The following is a 12,783-nucleotide window of genomic DNA, read 5'->3' on the forward strand; positions in this document are numbered from 1 at the left end:
TCATTATAATTGTAATTTCGAAAAGAAGGAGTTGTACCAATGCCAGTAATTAATTTAATCTTGTAAATGCTGTCTCATCATGGATCAAGGTTTAATTCCCATTAGGGAAATATTATGGGCTACGTGAAGGAGAGCAAAAGGGCCTCCAGTCAATGATAAAGCAAGCAGTCGTAGCAGTACTTCAAAGTTGACTCGTTCATTGATAGAACTCTCCATCATATCTCCATCAGATTACCAAGTAATTAATACTATTCAAATGACACTGGTTTAACCTAACGTGTATGAGCTTAACTATGGTGTGTCACTTACCACCTATTATCCCAAAACAGAAATACGACCTCTTGCTCCATTTCGAGGGTAACCCTACCAATATTCGTGGGCCAAATTTATAACAGACATCATGTTTGAATTATAGTGGTTATCGGTATTAAAGCATCGAATTGATATCGTCTAGCCCCATCCATAAGCTTATTCATTCAGTATGTCTATACCCAGGGAGAAATTTGATCTCGAGAAGGATGGACTCAAGAAAAGCCGACCAAAAAGCAGGATTTATTTGGGAGCTTTGGTGCTGGTTGGGCTCCTCATTATATCAACAACTGGGACCCTATCACCTTTAAACAATTACAATTGGTTTACAAAGCAAAATAATGAAGTCAATTCAATACAAGATGATATAACACCTTTTTCAGTGTCCCATAAGGAGATTAATGAAGAAGAATATTTGAAATTAGGGTTAACACCAACAAAACCAATCATTATTGAATCCCTTGATGATAATTTCAATGGGTTGAAAAAAAAGACAATTCATGGAAGATTTTTACATATAACGGATATCCATCCAGATGAATATTATAAAGAGGGTTCTTTAATCGAAGAAGCTTGTCATAGAGGGAAGAAGAAGAAGAAATCACAACAAGTTGCATCGAAATATGGTGATGCCCTATTAGGTTGTGATTCTCCAACTATTTTAATGAATGAAACTTTTAGATGGATTAAAGAAAACTTGAGAGACAAGATAGATTTCGTTATATGGACAGGTGATAATATTAGACATGATGCAGATAGAAGAATACCAAGAACTGAATTACAAATCTTTGATATGAATGAAAAAGTTGCAAATGAATTTATAAATCTATTTGGTTCACAAAACTCATTAGATCCAAGAGAATTTGATGTTCCTGTGATTCCAAGTCTGGGTAATAATGACGTGTATCCTCATAATTTATTTTCACCAGGTCCAACTTTACAAACTAGAGAATTATGGAACATATGGCAAAATTTTATACCACAAGAACAATTACATATTTTCGAAAGAGGTGCTTATTTTTTCAGTGAAGTGATTCCAAATCAATTAGCAGTGCTATCCATAAACACACTATATTTATTCAAGGCTAACCCATTAGTGGATAATTGTGATAATCGTAAACAACCAGGTTATAAATTATTTCAATGGTTAGGTGTTGTATTGGAAGAATTGAGAAAACGTAATATGAAGGTTTGGCTAAGTGGGCATGTCCCACCTGTCCCTAAAAATTATGACATCTCTTGTTTCAGAAAATATGCAGTTTGGTTACATGAATATCGTGATATAATTATTGGTGGTGTTTATGGTCATATGAATCTTGATCATTTTGTGCCAGTTGATTCTGAAAAGGCTTATGATTCGATTGATCAAGCATCAATAAGGTCTAATGAATTCAAATATAACCATGATGATGAATTTGATATGAGTCTTGAAGCTCAATATGCAGCTTTCGACTTTGATCAGTCAGATTCAGAAGTTGACGGTGCAATGGCTGCATTAGATGCTCATTTAATGGGTGGTGCACCTTCGGGGAAAGAAGACTATATGGAGACTGTTAGAAAGACATTTTATGCAGATGTCAAAAAACCAAAGAATCAAGGTAAAGATTCTGAACGTTATTCAATTGTTAACGTTGCAGCTAGTGTTATTCCAACTTTTAATCCTGGCCTAAGAGTTTGGGAGTATAATATCACGGATATTGAAGAAAACTATAAACTTGTTCAAAAACCATGGACACAGTTTTTAGCAGAATTGGATCAAAGAATAAAGATTGAAGATTCTTTAGATGCTTTTTCATTTGATAATGATGACGATTATGAAGATTTTGATGAAGAGGAGAATGATATCTCAATTGAAAGAAAGAAAAAGAAGAAGGGTAAAAAGAAAAAGAAGAAGAAGGATGATTCATTACCACCAAAAATGCCAGAGTCACAACCTCTAGGTCCAGCCTACACGCCACAAACATTTTCACCAACTAAATTTGTTCAATATTTTGTTAATTTATCATCAGTGAATGAAGGAAATGAACCATTTAACTATAATGTTGAATATAAGTCAGATGAAGAACCTTATAATATGAAGTCGTTATTGGTTAAAGATTTCTTGAAATTGGCTAGAAAATTTGGTAAACCTTTAAAAAAGAAGAGTAATGAGAAAATTGATGGGAAAAAGAAAGATGAGACTTCAAAGTTAGATGAGCTATGGAGTACTTATTTAAAACACGTCTTTGTGAGTAGTGGCTATCATGACGATTGATGTGGAAAATATATAACGTTGCATAAATTTGATGAATAGTTTTTTTTTAGGGGTTCTACTGTTTTGTAGTACGGTTTATGGTCCAAACAATGACGTGGTGTTTCCATAAATATATTATTACACAATGCTTATTCTACTAATGGTTTCCTTTTGATGATTGATAAAACCAAATCCTTCTCTTTGTACAAGATGAACCCGACCAAAATCATTGCAAGAACTGTATTACCAGCAAGTTCCTTAATATTACGAGTATAACCAAATAGTGAAAGATCAATGATCCAAATAACCACACTTAGTGCCAATATTGATTTCAGATTATTATCAAATTTCCAAATGCTTGACGTAATTAAATTTTTTTGATAAAAATGTTTGATAAATCCATAACAATATATGATTCTCAACAACATATTAAACATATTCGATAAAATTAAACCGTGTAATGATAATTGGAATTTATCAATACCAATATATGAGGTAATCATGAAAATAACTGAAAAGACAACCATATAATAGGTATATGTAACAACTTCGTTACCTGATGCAGTTGATTGATGCACTGATTCCAAAATACCATTGAATGCTAATAATGGTAAGTATAGGGTATATAATGGGATTGTGTTGGAAACATGATTTGACCAATTATTACCAATGATTTTTTGAATTAAATAACCTGAATTTAAAGGACCAAAAATTGTTATAATGATGGAAAGATAAATATAAAATGCAATGATTTTCCTCAAGATATCAATTGATAAATTTAAGTTTTTGATTGATCTATTACCCAATAATAATCTTGTTAAAAAATTTCTCAAACTTTCCTCAATTGGTGCAAACACTAATCTTGCCAATAATGAACCATAATTTGAAATTAATGAATAAATACCTTGTTCTTCAATCGTGCATAATGAATTAATTATTAATTTATCACCTTCGGTTAATAAATGTTTGAAGCATAATTGGAAGAAAATTTTGTAAAAATGATTCATGGCATCATGATCAAAATAATAATAATTAGTATTACTTGAATAGATTCTGGTCAATGTTAAATTTAATCTTTTCCCACTTGATGTTTCTTTTCTATATTTTCTAAAATCAATGTAGTATAACAATAACAAAACTAGGGAATGTGCCAATTTACCAATTGAGAATGCAAATATTGGTAATCCATCAATGGAAGTCTTATCTTTAAACCAAAATATAATACCAAAATTAACAAAACAATTTGCAGTTATAGCTGCACTTTCATAACGGGTTCTTGTATCATAATTTAAATTGAATTGATTCAAAATATAAAAAGGTTCTGAAATCAATTCAGTCAAGATTGCAATCCAGATAACGGTTAAAGAAACATTAAATAATTGCATATGAGTGAAAAAATCAGAGATTTTGCTATATTGCCAATATATGACAATTGTGGATAATGGAACACCGATCATTAAAGGAACATAGGAAATATTGATGATACTTTGTAATATTGCTAATTTTGAGCCATGAAATACTCTATTATGATCATATTTATCCAATTTTTTTTCATCTTCAGATGATTTCTCATCATCACCAATTGTATCATTAATCCGCTGAGATGAAAGCCTTATACCTTCTCTACTGAAGAATAAAATTGTGCTGATCAGAAATTCCAAAAAGGCATTTATACCAAAGATCTTTGGGGATATATAACTAATCAAGATTTGATTCAAAATAAAGGTACTAAATTTTGTGAAAACCTGCCCGAAAAGTAAGAACGTCACACCTTTTGCTGACTTGGAAAGAAGCTTTTCCGTATCTTGATTATCCTTTGAGGGCTTGGACATCTTGAATAAAAAACCAATTAAGAAACCAATTCCCTTGATTGAATCTCGAGGTTGAATGTTGATGTTGACGTTTTGGTTTTTTTTTGAAATTGTTGATCAATTTCGCGTCAAAAGATGTCAAAATTTGACTCAACTTCAAATGTGAATATCTTCGCCAAAAAGGCTTGAATTTTTGCATAAAATAGCACGTTAGATGACTGCTCTCTTGGATCTTGGATTTATGTGTTTTTCAAGCTATTATCTCAAAATTTTGGGTGGTTTTCCACGTTTGCTAGCGTTATATATTATCAATCCAACGGATTTTCGCCTTCAGAACTCGTCCTTGTTAGCTCAGTTGGTAGAGCGTTCGGCTTTTACAGTCAAACTAGGGAAAAAACCATTTCTTAGCGGAAGTTAACCGAAATGTCGGGGGTTCGAGCCCCCCATGAGGAGTTCTATTTTTTTGCCAATTTTTGCTAATTTTTTCACCCCTAGAGGCCTTATTTTTGCATAAAAATTATATATTCTTAATCTCCTGACTTTATTTAACAGTATTAATCTGTTTTTAGTTTGCTTTAAAATTTTTTTAAATTTTTCGTAATATTTTCAGATTTTGGTAACGTCTAAATTTTAATTTTAGTTTCAATTTCTTATGGCGATCAGCGCAAGCTGGTTAAAAACAAAAATGCCTTATAAAGTATACCATTAGGAAGAGAAGAGTTTACTGATTATTTTAATATAAATTCTATCTATTTTAACTCATTTTTCCCTAACAATTAATTCCAAATTGGCGCAACTCATCATCTTTGCCCTCGGAAATTGAATATTATATTGATATTCCGGCCTCTTGTTTTTTTTTGGAAGGAGCTGAAAAATCAAAACAAATATATCAATTTTTTGGTTTCAATCGGTAACTTGAGACGTTCCTTTCTTGAAATTCAATCAATTGGGGATTATAAAAGACTGAATTACACTATCTTTGAAATCCAATCATTGTGACAGCTATTTTCGCTCATTTGCTCTTTCTCATACTTCACTCTTTTACGCGTTTCATTGTTTACATTTTCCGTTGAGGTGTTCATTTCAAGCTCAGATCAACTTTAATGTCAACATGAGAATAGAATTCCATGCTGAAAAGGCTTTTTTCAAAACGGACACCATAGACCCATTCACAAATCTACCGGTATATGTATTTGATTCCAACTATTTACCAAACTTTGAAGATGCAAACCTTGATCGGAAAACATTTGAACAACTAATAGTTAAGGCTTTCAAAAGAATAATAACTAGAATCCCAAAACATCCATATGTGCTTACATGTTTCACTTCAGGATTTAAAAATTTTAACCATACCAATAATTCTTGGATTACTTGTCTGAAATGTTATCAATTGTTACCAGATGAACTTAGATCTCATTTGAAAAAAGCTTACATTGTCCATGAATCATGGCTTGTTAGATCAATGATTCAAGTCTTACAAAATGTGTTACGTATCGGATTCTTCAAGACTAACTCAATCAATGGTGAGAAATATGATAGATTAATTTATTGCAACAATTTAACAGAGTTATCAAGACACATAGATATAACCAAGATCAGAATAAGTTTAGACGTTTACTTGTATGATTCACAGCTTGAGGATAGATTAATTATCCCATATACAACTAAGCACAATTCATCAGATTATAGGAAATATAAAGAACAAATTTTTGAAAGAATAACAACAAGATTATTACTAGAGGGAGCAGAGTTTGAACTTGTCTTCACAAAGCCTGGGAACCAAAAGAAACTATCTATTTTGAATGAAGCAATTGATCGTGGGAATTATCTTGATGTTTCACAATGGGATATTTATGTCATGGGATCCTTATATTTATCAATATTAAGAAACGAAATTCCAACTTTGATACCTATTGATTCAATCCAATTACCAATATCAGATGATTATCAATACACTTTAAGTACATTCCAAAAAATCATCCGTGCTAATAATCAATTCGATATCATTTACAAATTTTTTGAAATATTATGCACATTTTTAAGAAACTCAACTAAAACTAAGCATGATATTAAAACATTATCAAAATCAATCACGCCAACATTATCTCAAGAAAAAGTTTCATTGAAAAATAATGACAGAATTGCAATAGGACAAAGATTCATCAAGAACTTATTGGACAACTGGGATTCAATAGTAAGAGATATTACTTCAAGTTCCAAACCAGTACCACAAACACCAGCTCCACGTAAAGTTTCTTTCCATAAAAGGGTTCCATCTATTCAAAGAACTGAGCCAAAAGCCCTACCAGACACCCCAAACCCTAAAAGACATGCATCCACTTCATCAATGATTTCAATTTCAAGTGAATTTAGTTCTTCATCTGATGAAAACATCATCATTGAAACTGAACCGATCGAGACTACAAAGACAACCTCAGGAAATGAGTTGAAAGTACTAGCTGATGTCACTTCATCGTTAAACAAATCTACAAACGGTCCAATGATCAATAGAAAGAAACAGAGTAAAGTGGTCAGTAAATTTAGTGACGGTTATAGCTCCATCGAGGGACAAAAGAAGGTGAACCAACTGGCCAAGCTTTACGAGGAACGTTTGATGGGATTACAGATAATGAAGGACATTGATTCATGAGACCAAGAGACGAAGAAGTATTTATGAATAAAATATATGGCATAACATTTATAAAATTTCCCAAACGCGTAATATTTTTTTTTTTTTTTTAATTTCGCACGGACACAATTTTTTTTCGTGATGGAAAAAATGAAATTGGGAAAAAGCGCGACTTTCTGTGCGTTTGAGATTAAATTGTACGTTGTTAGCAGATTGACTTGCTTGTGTCTGTTGTTTTATTTTATAGGCATTGTTGTGCTTTGTTTGTTCTGTGGTTTTGCACTGGGAATTCAGTGTTTTTTGGTTGTTAGCTGAATTGGTTGCACAAGGTAGATCATAATCTTTTTGTCCCAAGGTTGACTGGGTTTAATTATTCTCAGAATTTTGAAAGAAAAGGACAATCTATCAATCTATCAATAACTCTCAGTTCAGATTCCTATTATATCAGATCAATCAAAGAATGGTAGATCATCAGCAGGATGAGCTACTCCAATTGAGCCAGCTCAAGACTCCTCACATAGCTCAGAATGGTGATCCTCATAAGGACATTTCACCAACTAAACCTTTGAAATTCAAATCCAAAGAAACTTTTAATTCATTGAGTGCTGATTCACCAAGACTATATTCTGAACAATCAATAAGCTCACACCTAACTGAGAACACCGTTAGTGATCATTCGATAAGCTCATACCAAACTGCTATGGATTATCAACTTCCCAATTCATCATCATCCTCATCATCTCAATTCCTGGATAGATATAACCAAGAAAGTAATGAAACTATAACTAAAAACCAAAGTGGTGCCTTAGGTCTGGGAATCGGAGATTTATCGATTAACAATCCTAATGAAGTTCATCGCAGCTGGTCTAATGAAGCTTCAAATACATCAAGCCACTATTATAATGATGACCCAACACCAAAAGTTGATGAATACACCTTTGGTCGTCCTCATGAAGAACCAACTCCAATAATTAATGAACCACAGTATAATGATGATCCAACTCCAAGAGTTGATGAACATGGTTTCACACAATCTCAAGCTCTACCTTTAATTAATGAACCACCAACTAATGAAACACCAAAGTTACCATCTAAAACTATCTTTCATCCACATCATCATAGCATCAGTTACAATGTCACACCTGTATTGGAACCTCGCTCACAACTAGAGACGTCAGATGTCAGCTCCCTGAAAGCTCAAGGTGAAATATCAAGTACTTATATTCCTGATGATGCTCAAATTGAACAAGTTAATGACACGGTTGAAATGAAACCAATCAAGACCTCTCCTAAGAAGACTGTACCACTCATGAAATCAAGATCTTTATCCACAAATAATGATTCGGTTGATAGTCCCACAAGTAGTGGACTCCAAGATCAATCATTCAATTATTCTTTTAATGATACAACATATTCCAAAGAATCTGAATATCTTAATGATTTGAAGAAGGAAAAGAAGGAGAAGCAGGAAAAACACAATACAGCTAATTTACTATCAGGAAGTGCTGCTGGTGCCGATTCCATTTCATCAAACCCACAGGATAGGAAAAGTTTAAGATATTCATCAACACCAGAAGATGAAGATTTGGTTTCATTATTTCTCAGTGCACTACATGGATTTGATGCAAATTCACTAGAGCTCACATCTGATTCAGCTATTTGTTTATCTTTTGAAAAAAATGATGTTGCTTTTGTCCATTCTGTGGATTCAAGCGGATGGGGTGAAGTTACCATGATTAAAAATTTCAAGAGAGGTTGGGTCCCTATAAATTATTTTACAGAGTTGGTTAAACCATCAGATCAACCATTACCAAGTGCTAAATCCAAGAGTCCTTTGAAATTGTTGTTAATATCTAGTGCAAAGTTTTTGAGAAGTCCTGCTGAAGATGATGGGAAATCTGGTTTTTCAATCAATCATATTAATGATATCAGAGATGGTGTTAGATATCTCCTTGAGAAGACTGACTGTTTATCAAGATCAACTGATATAGTGAAGAAGAAACCAATCATACGAAGAATTAGAAAAAGTTTATTGGCAGATTGGTATTCATTGATGATTAAGGCAGATTCATATAAACATTCAACAAGTGTTGTTCACCTTGAAACATTGCAATTGATGGTGTTACAAGTTGTTAGAAAGTCTTTAGCATTTTTGGAGATTTGGGGGATTGAAAATGATTTATTACAAAAGGAAAACCAAGAACGTCAATTGAAAGCTAAAGCTGAAAAGAAAAACAACATTCCATATTTGGGTGAACAACCATATGCTAAAGAAAGACTAAATGAGATTCACAATTTACTATTCACTTATATTGGGTTGATATTGGGGAGATTAGATATGATTGAGCATAATCCAGCTGGCTGTCAATTATTGGAGAACTTGATTCATCAAATGATTTTATTACTAAGAGAAATCTTATTCATTAGTAAATCCTCTGTTATGATTTTGAATAATAGAAGTACAAAAGTTGAAACTAAAGTTGATGATAATTTGGATACTTTGTTGTCATTAGTTTCTGAATTGGTTTCAAGTGTTAAAATGTTTGTTACTAAGACAATTCATGAAGATTATGGAAGTTTAAATCTCACGGTTAAAGATGGGCTATACTATTACAGTCCTGAAGGTGATGATTTAATCGGTATTATTTCAAGAATGACAAGATCCATTTCTGCATCTATTGAAAATTGTTATAGGTACATCACATTGATTGGTGATTTTAGACTTGGTGAAGAGAAGAGATTCCCAGATTTCCAAGCAATTAAAATAACACCAGATAGCTTCATAAAGACTTGTTCAGAAGGGTTGTTGAAGACTTTAGATAAAAGTAAAGTTGATTTGAAAGAATTGAAAAGAAGTAATATCAAGAGACAATCAAGATACTCAATGGTTCGTTCCGGTTTGAATAATGAAATGGGACTGACAAGTTCAGGGACAAATTTGTTGCAAGAATTTTTGCCAGATTCAAAATCATTTATCCGTAACTCAGTTTTTGAACCATATTTGAATGAATCAAATGAAGAGATTGAAATTGAACATGATGCTAAATCAGAAATTGTTTATGATTCAAACGGTAAATTAATTGGTGCCTCGTTCAAAGGATTGGTTTTCCTGCTCACTGATGAATTAAACAAACCTGACCAATTTTTGATTTCAAGTTTCTTTTTAACCTTTAAATTATATGCTAATGGTGTTGAATTGATTGAAGAATTGATTGGAAGATTCAACATTACAAATAAGTTTGATGCTTTTGATGATTACGATGAGACTGGCGAATATTCTTCTTATGAATCAAGACTGAAAAATAGAAGAAGAATCATTTGCAAGATGTTTCAAATTTGGCTTCAAAGTTATTGGGATTATAGAAATGATTATAACTTATTACCAACTTTGATCAATTTCTTCAATGAAGGTGTTTCACAATTCTTACCTATTGAATCTAAGAAACTGATTGAATTATGCTCCAAATTAACTGGGCTAACTCCAAGTAAAATCAAGGCTTCACCAACAGTTACAACCATCACACCAATTTTGGCACACTCTTCCAGCTCTGCAACCATTGCAAATGGTAGTATCCAACTAGTTAAAAGACAAATGACACTTTCAAGACATTCTTCAATCATTTCCAGTTCAAGTTCAGTTCCATCAATTGTTTCCATTAATGATGAATTAGATAATGATGACTATATTTTTGAAGAGTATGAATTGGCCAAGATGAATACTTCAAACAGAAATTCAATGCTGTTACCATTACCAAGCATCAATTTCAATAACAATTCATTGTTGAGCAAATCCCAAATCCATGAAATTGAAAACTTGGTTCTACAATATAGAAGATTCTTGGGGACAACTTTATGGGAACATAATGACTATACACATTATTATCCTATTGATGTGAACTCATTATTTGATAAATGGTATACTTCATGCCAAACACCCTTTTCACAAGTTATTGGTATTGATTATAATCTTGTTGAGTTGAATTCATTTGAATTTGCTAAACAATTGACATTGATTGAATCAAGAATATTCTTATCTATGAAGTCTGAAGAATTATTGAGTGGTAATTTTGCCTCAAAGAAATCAAAGCTGAACTTATCACCAAATGTTTCAAGATCGTTATTATTTACTAATTTGTTGAGTGAATATGTTTTAGACTCTATTTTATTACCAGAATTGCCAATGAAGAAGCGTATTTTGAGATTTAAAAACTGGTTAAATGTTGCATTATCTTCTTATTATTTGAAGAATTTCAACTCATTAGCTGCTATTATCATTAGTTTACAAAACCATATCTTGTCAAGATTGGATGAAATTTGGATTGGATTACCAGATAAATATAAAAATTTGTTCAAAGACTTGATGAAGATTATTCATCCAGATAATAACTACAAGGGCTATAGATATAAAATTTCCAAGATATTGGACGAAAATGAAACCAAATCACCAATTCCATTAGTTCCTTATATCAATTTATTTTTACAAGATTTAACTTTTATTGATGAAGGTAATAGAGATTTCAGAAATTCCAATTCATTTTTAAGATCCAAAATTATTAATATTGACAAATTTTTGAAAATCTCCAAGATTGTTTCAAATATGGAGTATTTACAAGTTGGTTATGATAATATGGGTCCAACCAAAAAATCCAAAAGAAATTCAATTTTCAGTTTCAATTCAGGAAGCTCATTAAATGATAATGTTTCCCCAATTTTACCATTACAGGAGTTCATTTTATTAGAATTTTGGAGAGTTCACCAAGCCAATTTGAAACATGATGATAGATATTGGGTTTTGAGTAAACAGATTAAACCATAAGGTTTCAAGGACATTAAATAACCAGTGCTTTTGTTTGTGTAATTCTTTGTTGTTGTTGTTTGTTTTTATTCGTTTTAAAGCTAATTTTTTTTAGTTGTATGTTTAGTTCTAGCTTTTTATATTGAGTGTTTTATTAAGGTGTCTAGGGTAATAATTTGTATGATTAATATATAAAATAGGTAATTACAAGAAAAGATATTTCTGTATAAGAGTCACAAGGATTCCATGATTGAATAAATTGATCTGTGAATTCTTTAACATCTGATTACTTGATTTCCTTGTATGTCCGCGAATCCATTTTATGTGTCAAAAATTGATTGAACGTCCTCTCGAACTAATTGAATTTTTTCTATTGACCATGGTCTTTAAATAACTGGCCTGTGGCTTGAAGGAATATCATGTTTACTAGAAGAGAACAAAAGAGAGGCTGTGAGATATTTTTACAGAATAATGTAATTCAAAATGTAATAAATTTAGTTGGCCGCATTTAACTTGAATCGATGTTGAGGTATTTGCTGATTTTGTGTATATTGAAAATAATGAAAGCTGAATCACATGATATTATAAGGAAGCCTGAATTCCAACATAGCGAGAAGCCTACAATCCAAGCGGTTCGTGCGTAATTGTATTCCTCATCCAAGTTCATCAAATACATCAAACTAAAAAAAAAAAAAAAGTAAATATGAAAGCTTGGTATAACATAGACCTAAAAAAGGTAGATATTACAGATTAATGCAGCATAGGCTTTTATAACTATATATACACCTTTTCTCTAACTATTTTTAATAAACTATTGCTTTCTGGCAGCTTCAGCACGACGTAAGTTACCAATATGATTAATTGCAGAACCAGCTTTGAAAAAATCAACTTGATCTTTTGACATTGTGTGCTTAGTATCAATTTCAAAAGTTTCACCATTCAACTTGGTAACTTTGTACTTTAATAATACCACCATTATCACCATTTTTGTTTTAGCATATCAACC

General features: G+C 31.9%; 5 protein-coding genes and 1 non-coding gene across 6 annotated transcripts; 4 read left to right on the plus strand and 2 right to left on the minus strand.

The window, feature by feature from the left end:
- The first annotated feature begins 174 nt into the window (after positions 1-174).
- PPN1 (endopolyphosphatase) lies at positions 175-2,572 on the plus strand. The gene has a single exon (XM_019182754.1). The coding sequence runs from the start codon at positions 482-484 to the stop codon at positions 2,561-2,563; it is 2,082 nt and encodes a 693-aa protein (XP_019038092.1). The 5' UTR covers positions 175-481; the 3' UTR covers positions 2,564-2,572.
- Positions 2,573-3,807, minus strand: WICANDRAFT_93588 (uncharacterized protein). The gene has a single exon (XM_019186420.1). The coding sequence runs from the start codon at positions 3,547-3,549 to the stop codon at positions 2,692-2,694; it is 858 nt and encodes a 285-aa protein (XP_019038093.1). The 5' UTR covers positions 3,550-3,807; the 3' UTR covers positions 2,573-2,691.
- A 171-nt stretch (positions 3,808-3,978) lies between these two features.
- WICANDRAFT_93589 (uncharacterized protein) lies at positions 3,979-4,441 on the minus strand (the record flags this gene model as incomplete). Its single annotated transcript, XM_019186421.1, has 1 exon — positions 3,979-4,441. A coding segment is annotated over exon 1 (184 nt), but the record flags the coding sequence as incomplete, so codon positions are not given.
- A 252-nt stretch (positions 4,442-4,693) lies between these two features.
- Positions 4,694-4,806, plus strand: WICANDRAFT_t81. Its single transcript has one exon. It is a non-coding gene; the product is annotated as a tRNA-Lys (tRNA).
- A 658-nt stretch (positions 4,807-5,464) lies between these two features.
- Positions 5,465-7,003, plus strand: ECM25 (Ecm25p; the record flags this gene model as incomplete). Its single annotated transcript, XM_019184892.1, has 1 exon — positions 5,465-7,003. One exon carries the CDS (start codon positions 5,465-5,467, stop codon positions 7,001-7,003), a length of 1,539 nt encoding a protein of 512 aa, XP_019038095.1.
- A 1,288-nt stretch (positions 7,004-8,291) lies between these two features.
- WICANDRAFT_32666 (Ras family guanine nucleotide exchange factor BUD5) lies at positions 8,292-11,798 on the plus strand (the record flags this gene model as incomplete). Its single annotated transcript, XM_019181992.1, has 2 exons — positions 8,292-10,548; positions 10,621-11,798. The coding sequence occupies 2 exons, from the start codon at positions 8,292-8,294 to the stop codon at positions 11,796-11,798; spliced, it is 3,435 nt and encodes a 1,144-aa protein (XP_019038096.1).
- Positions 11,799-12,783: the final 985 nt, after the last annotated feature.

This window comes from Wickerhamomyces anomalus (genome assembly GCF_001661255.1).
Source record: "Wickerhamomyces anomalus NRRL Y-366-8 unplaced genomic scaffold WICANscaffold_4, whole genome shotgun sequence".
Lineage (NCBI taxonomy): Eukaryota > Fungi > Ascomycota > Saccharomycetes > Phaffomycetales > Wickerhamomycetaceae > Hansenula > Hansenula anomala.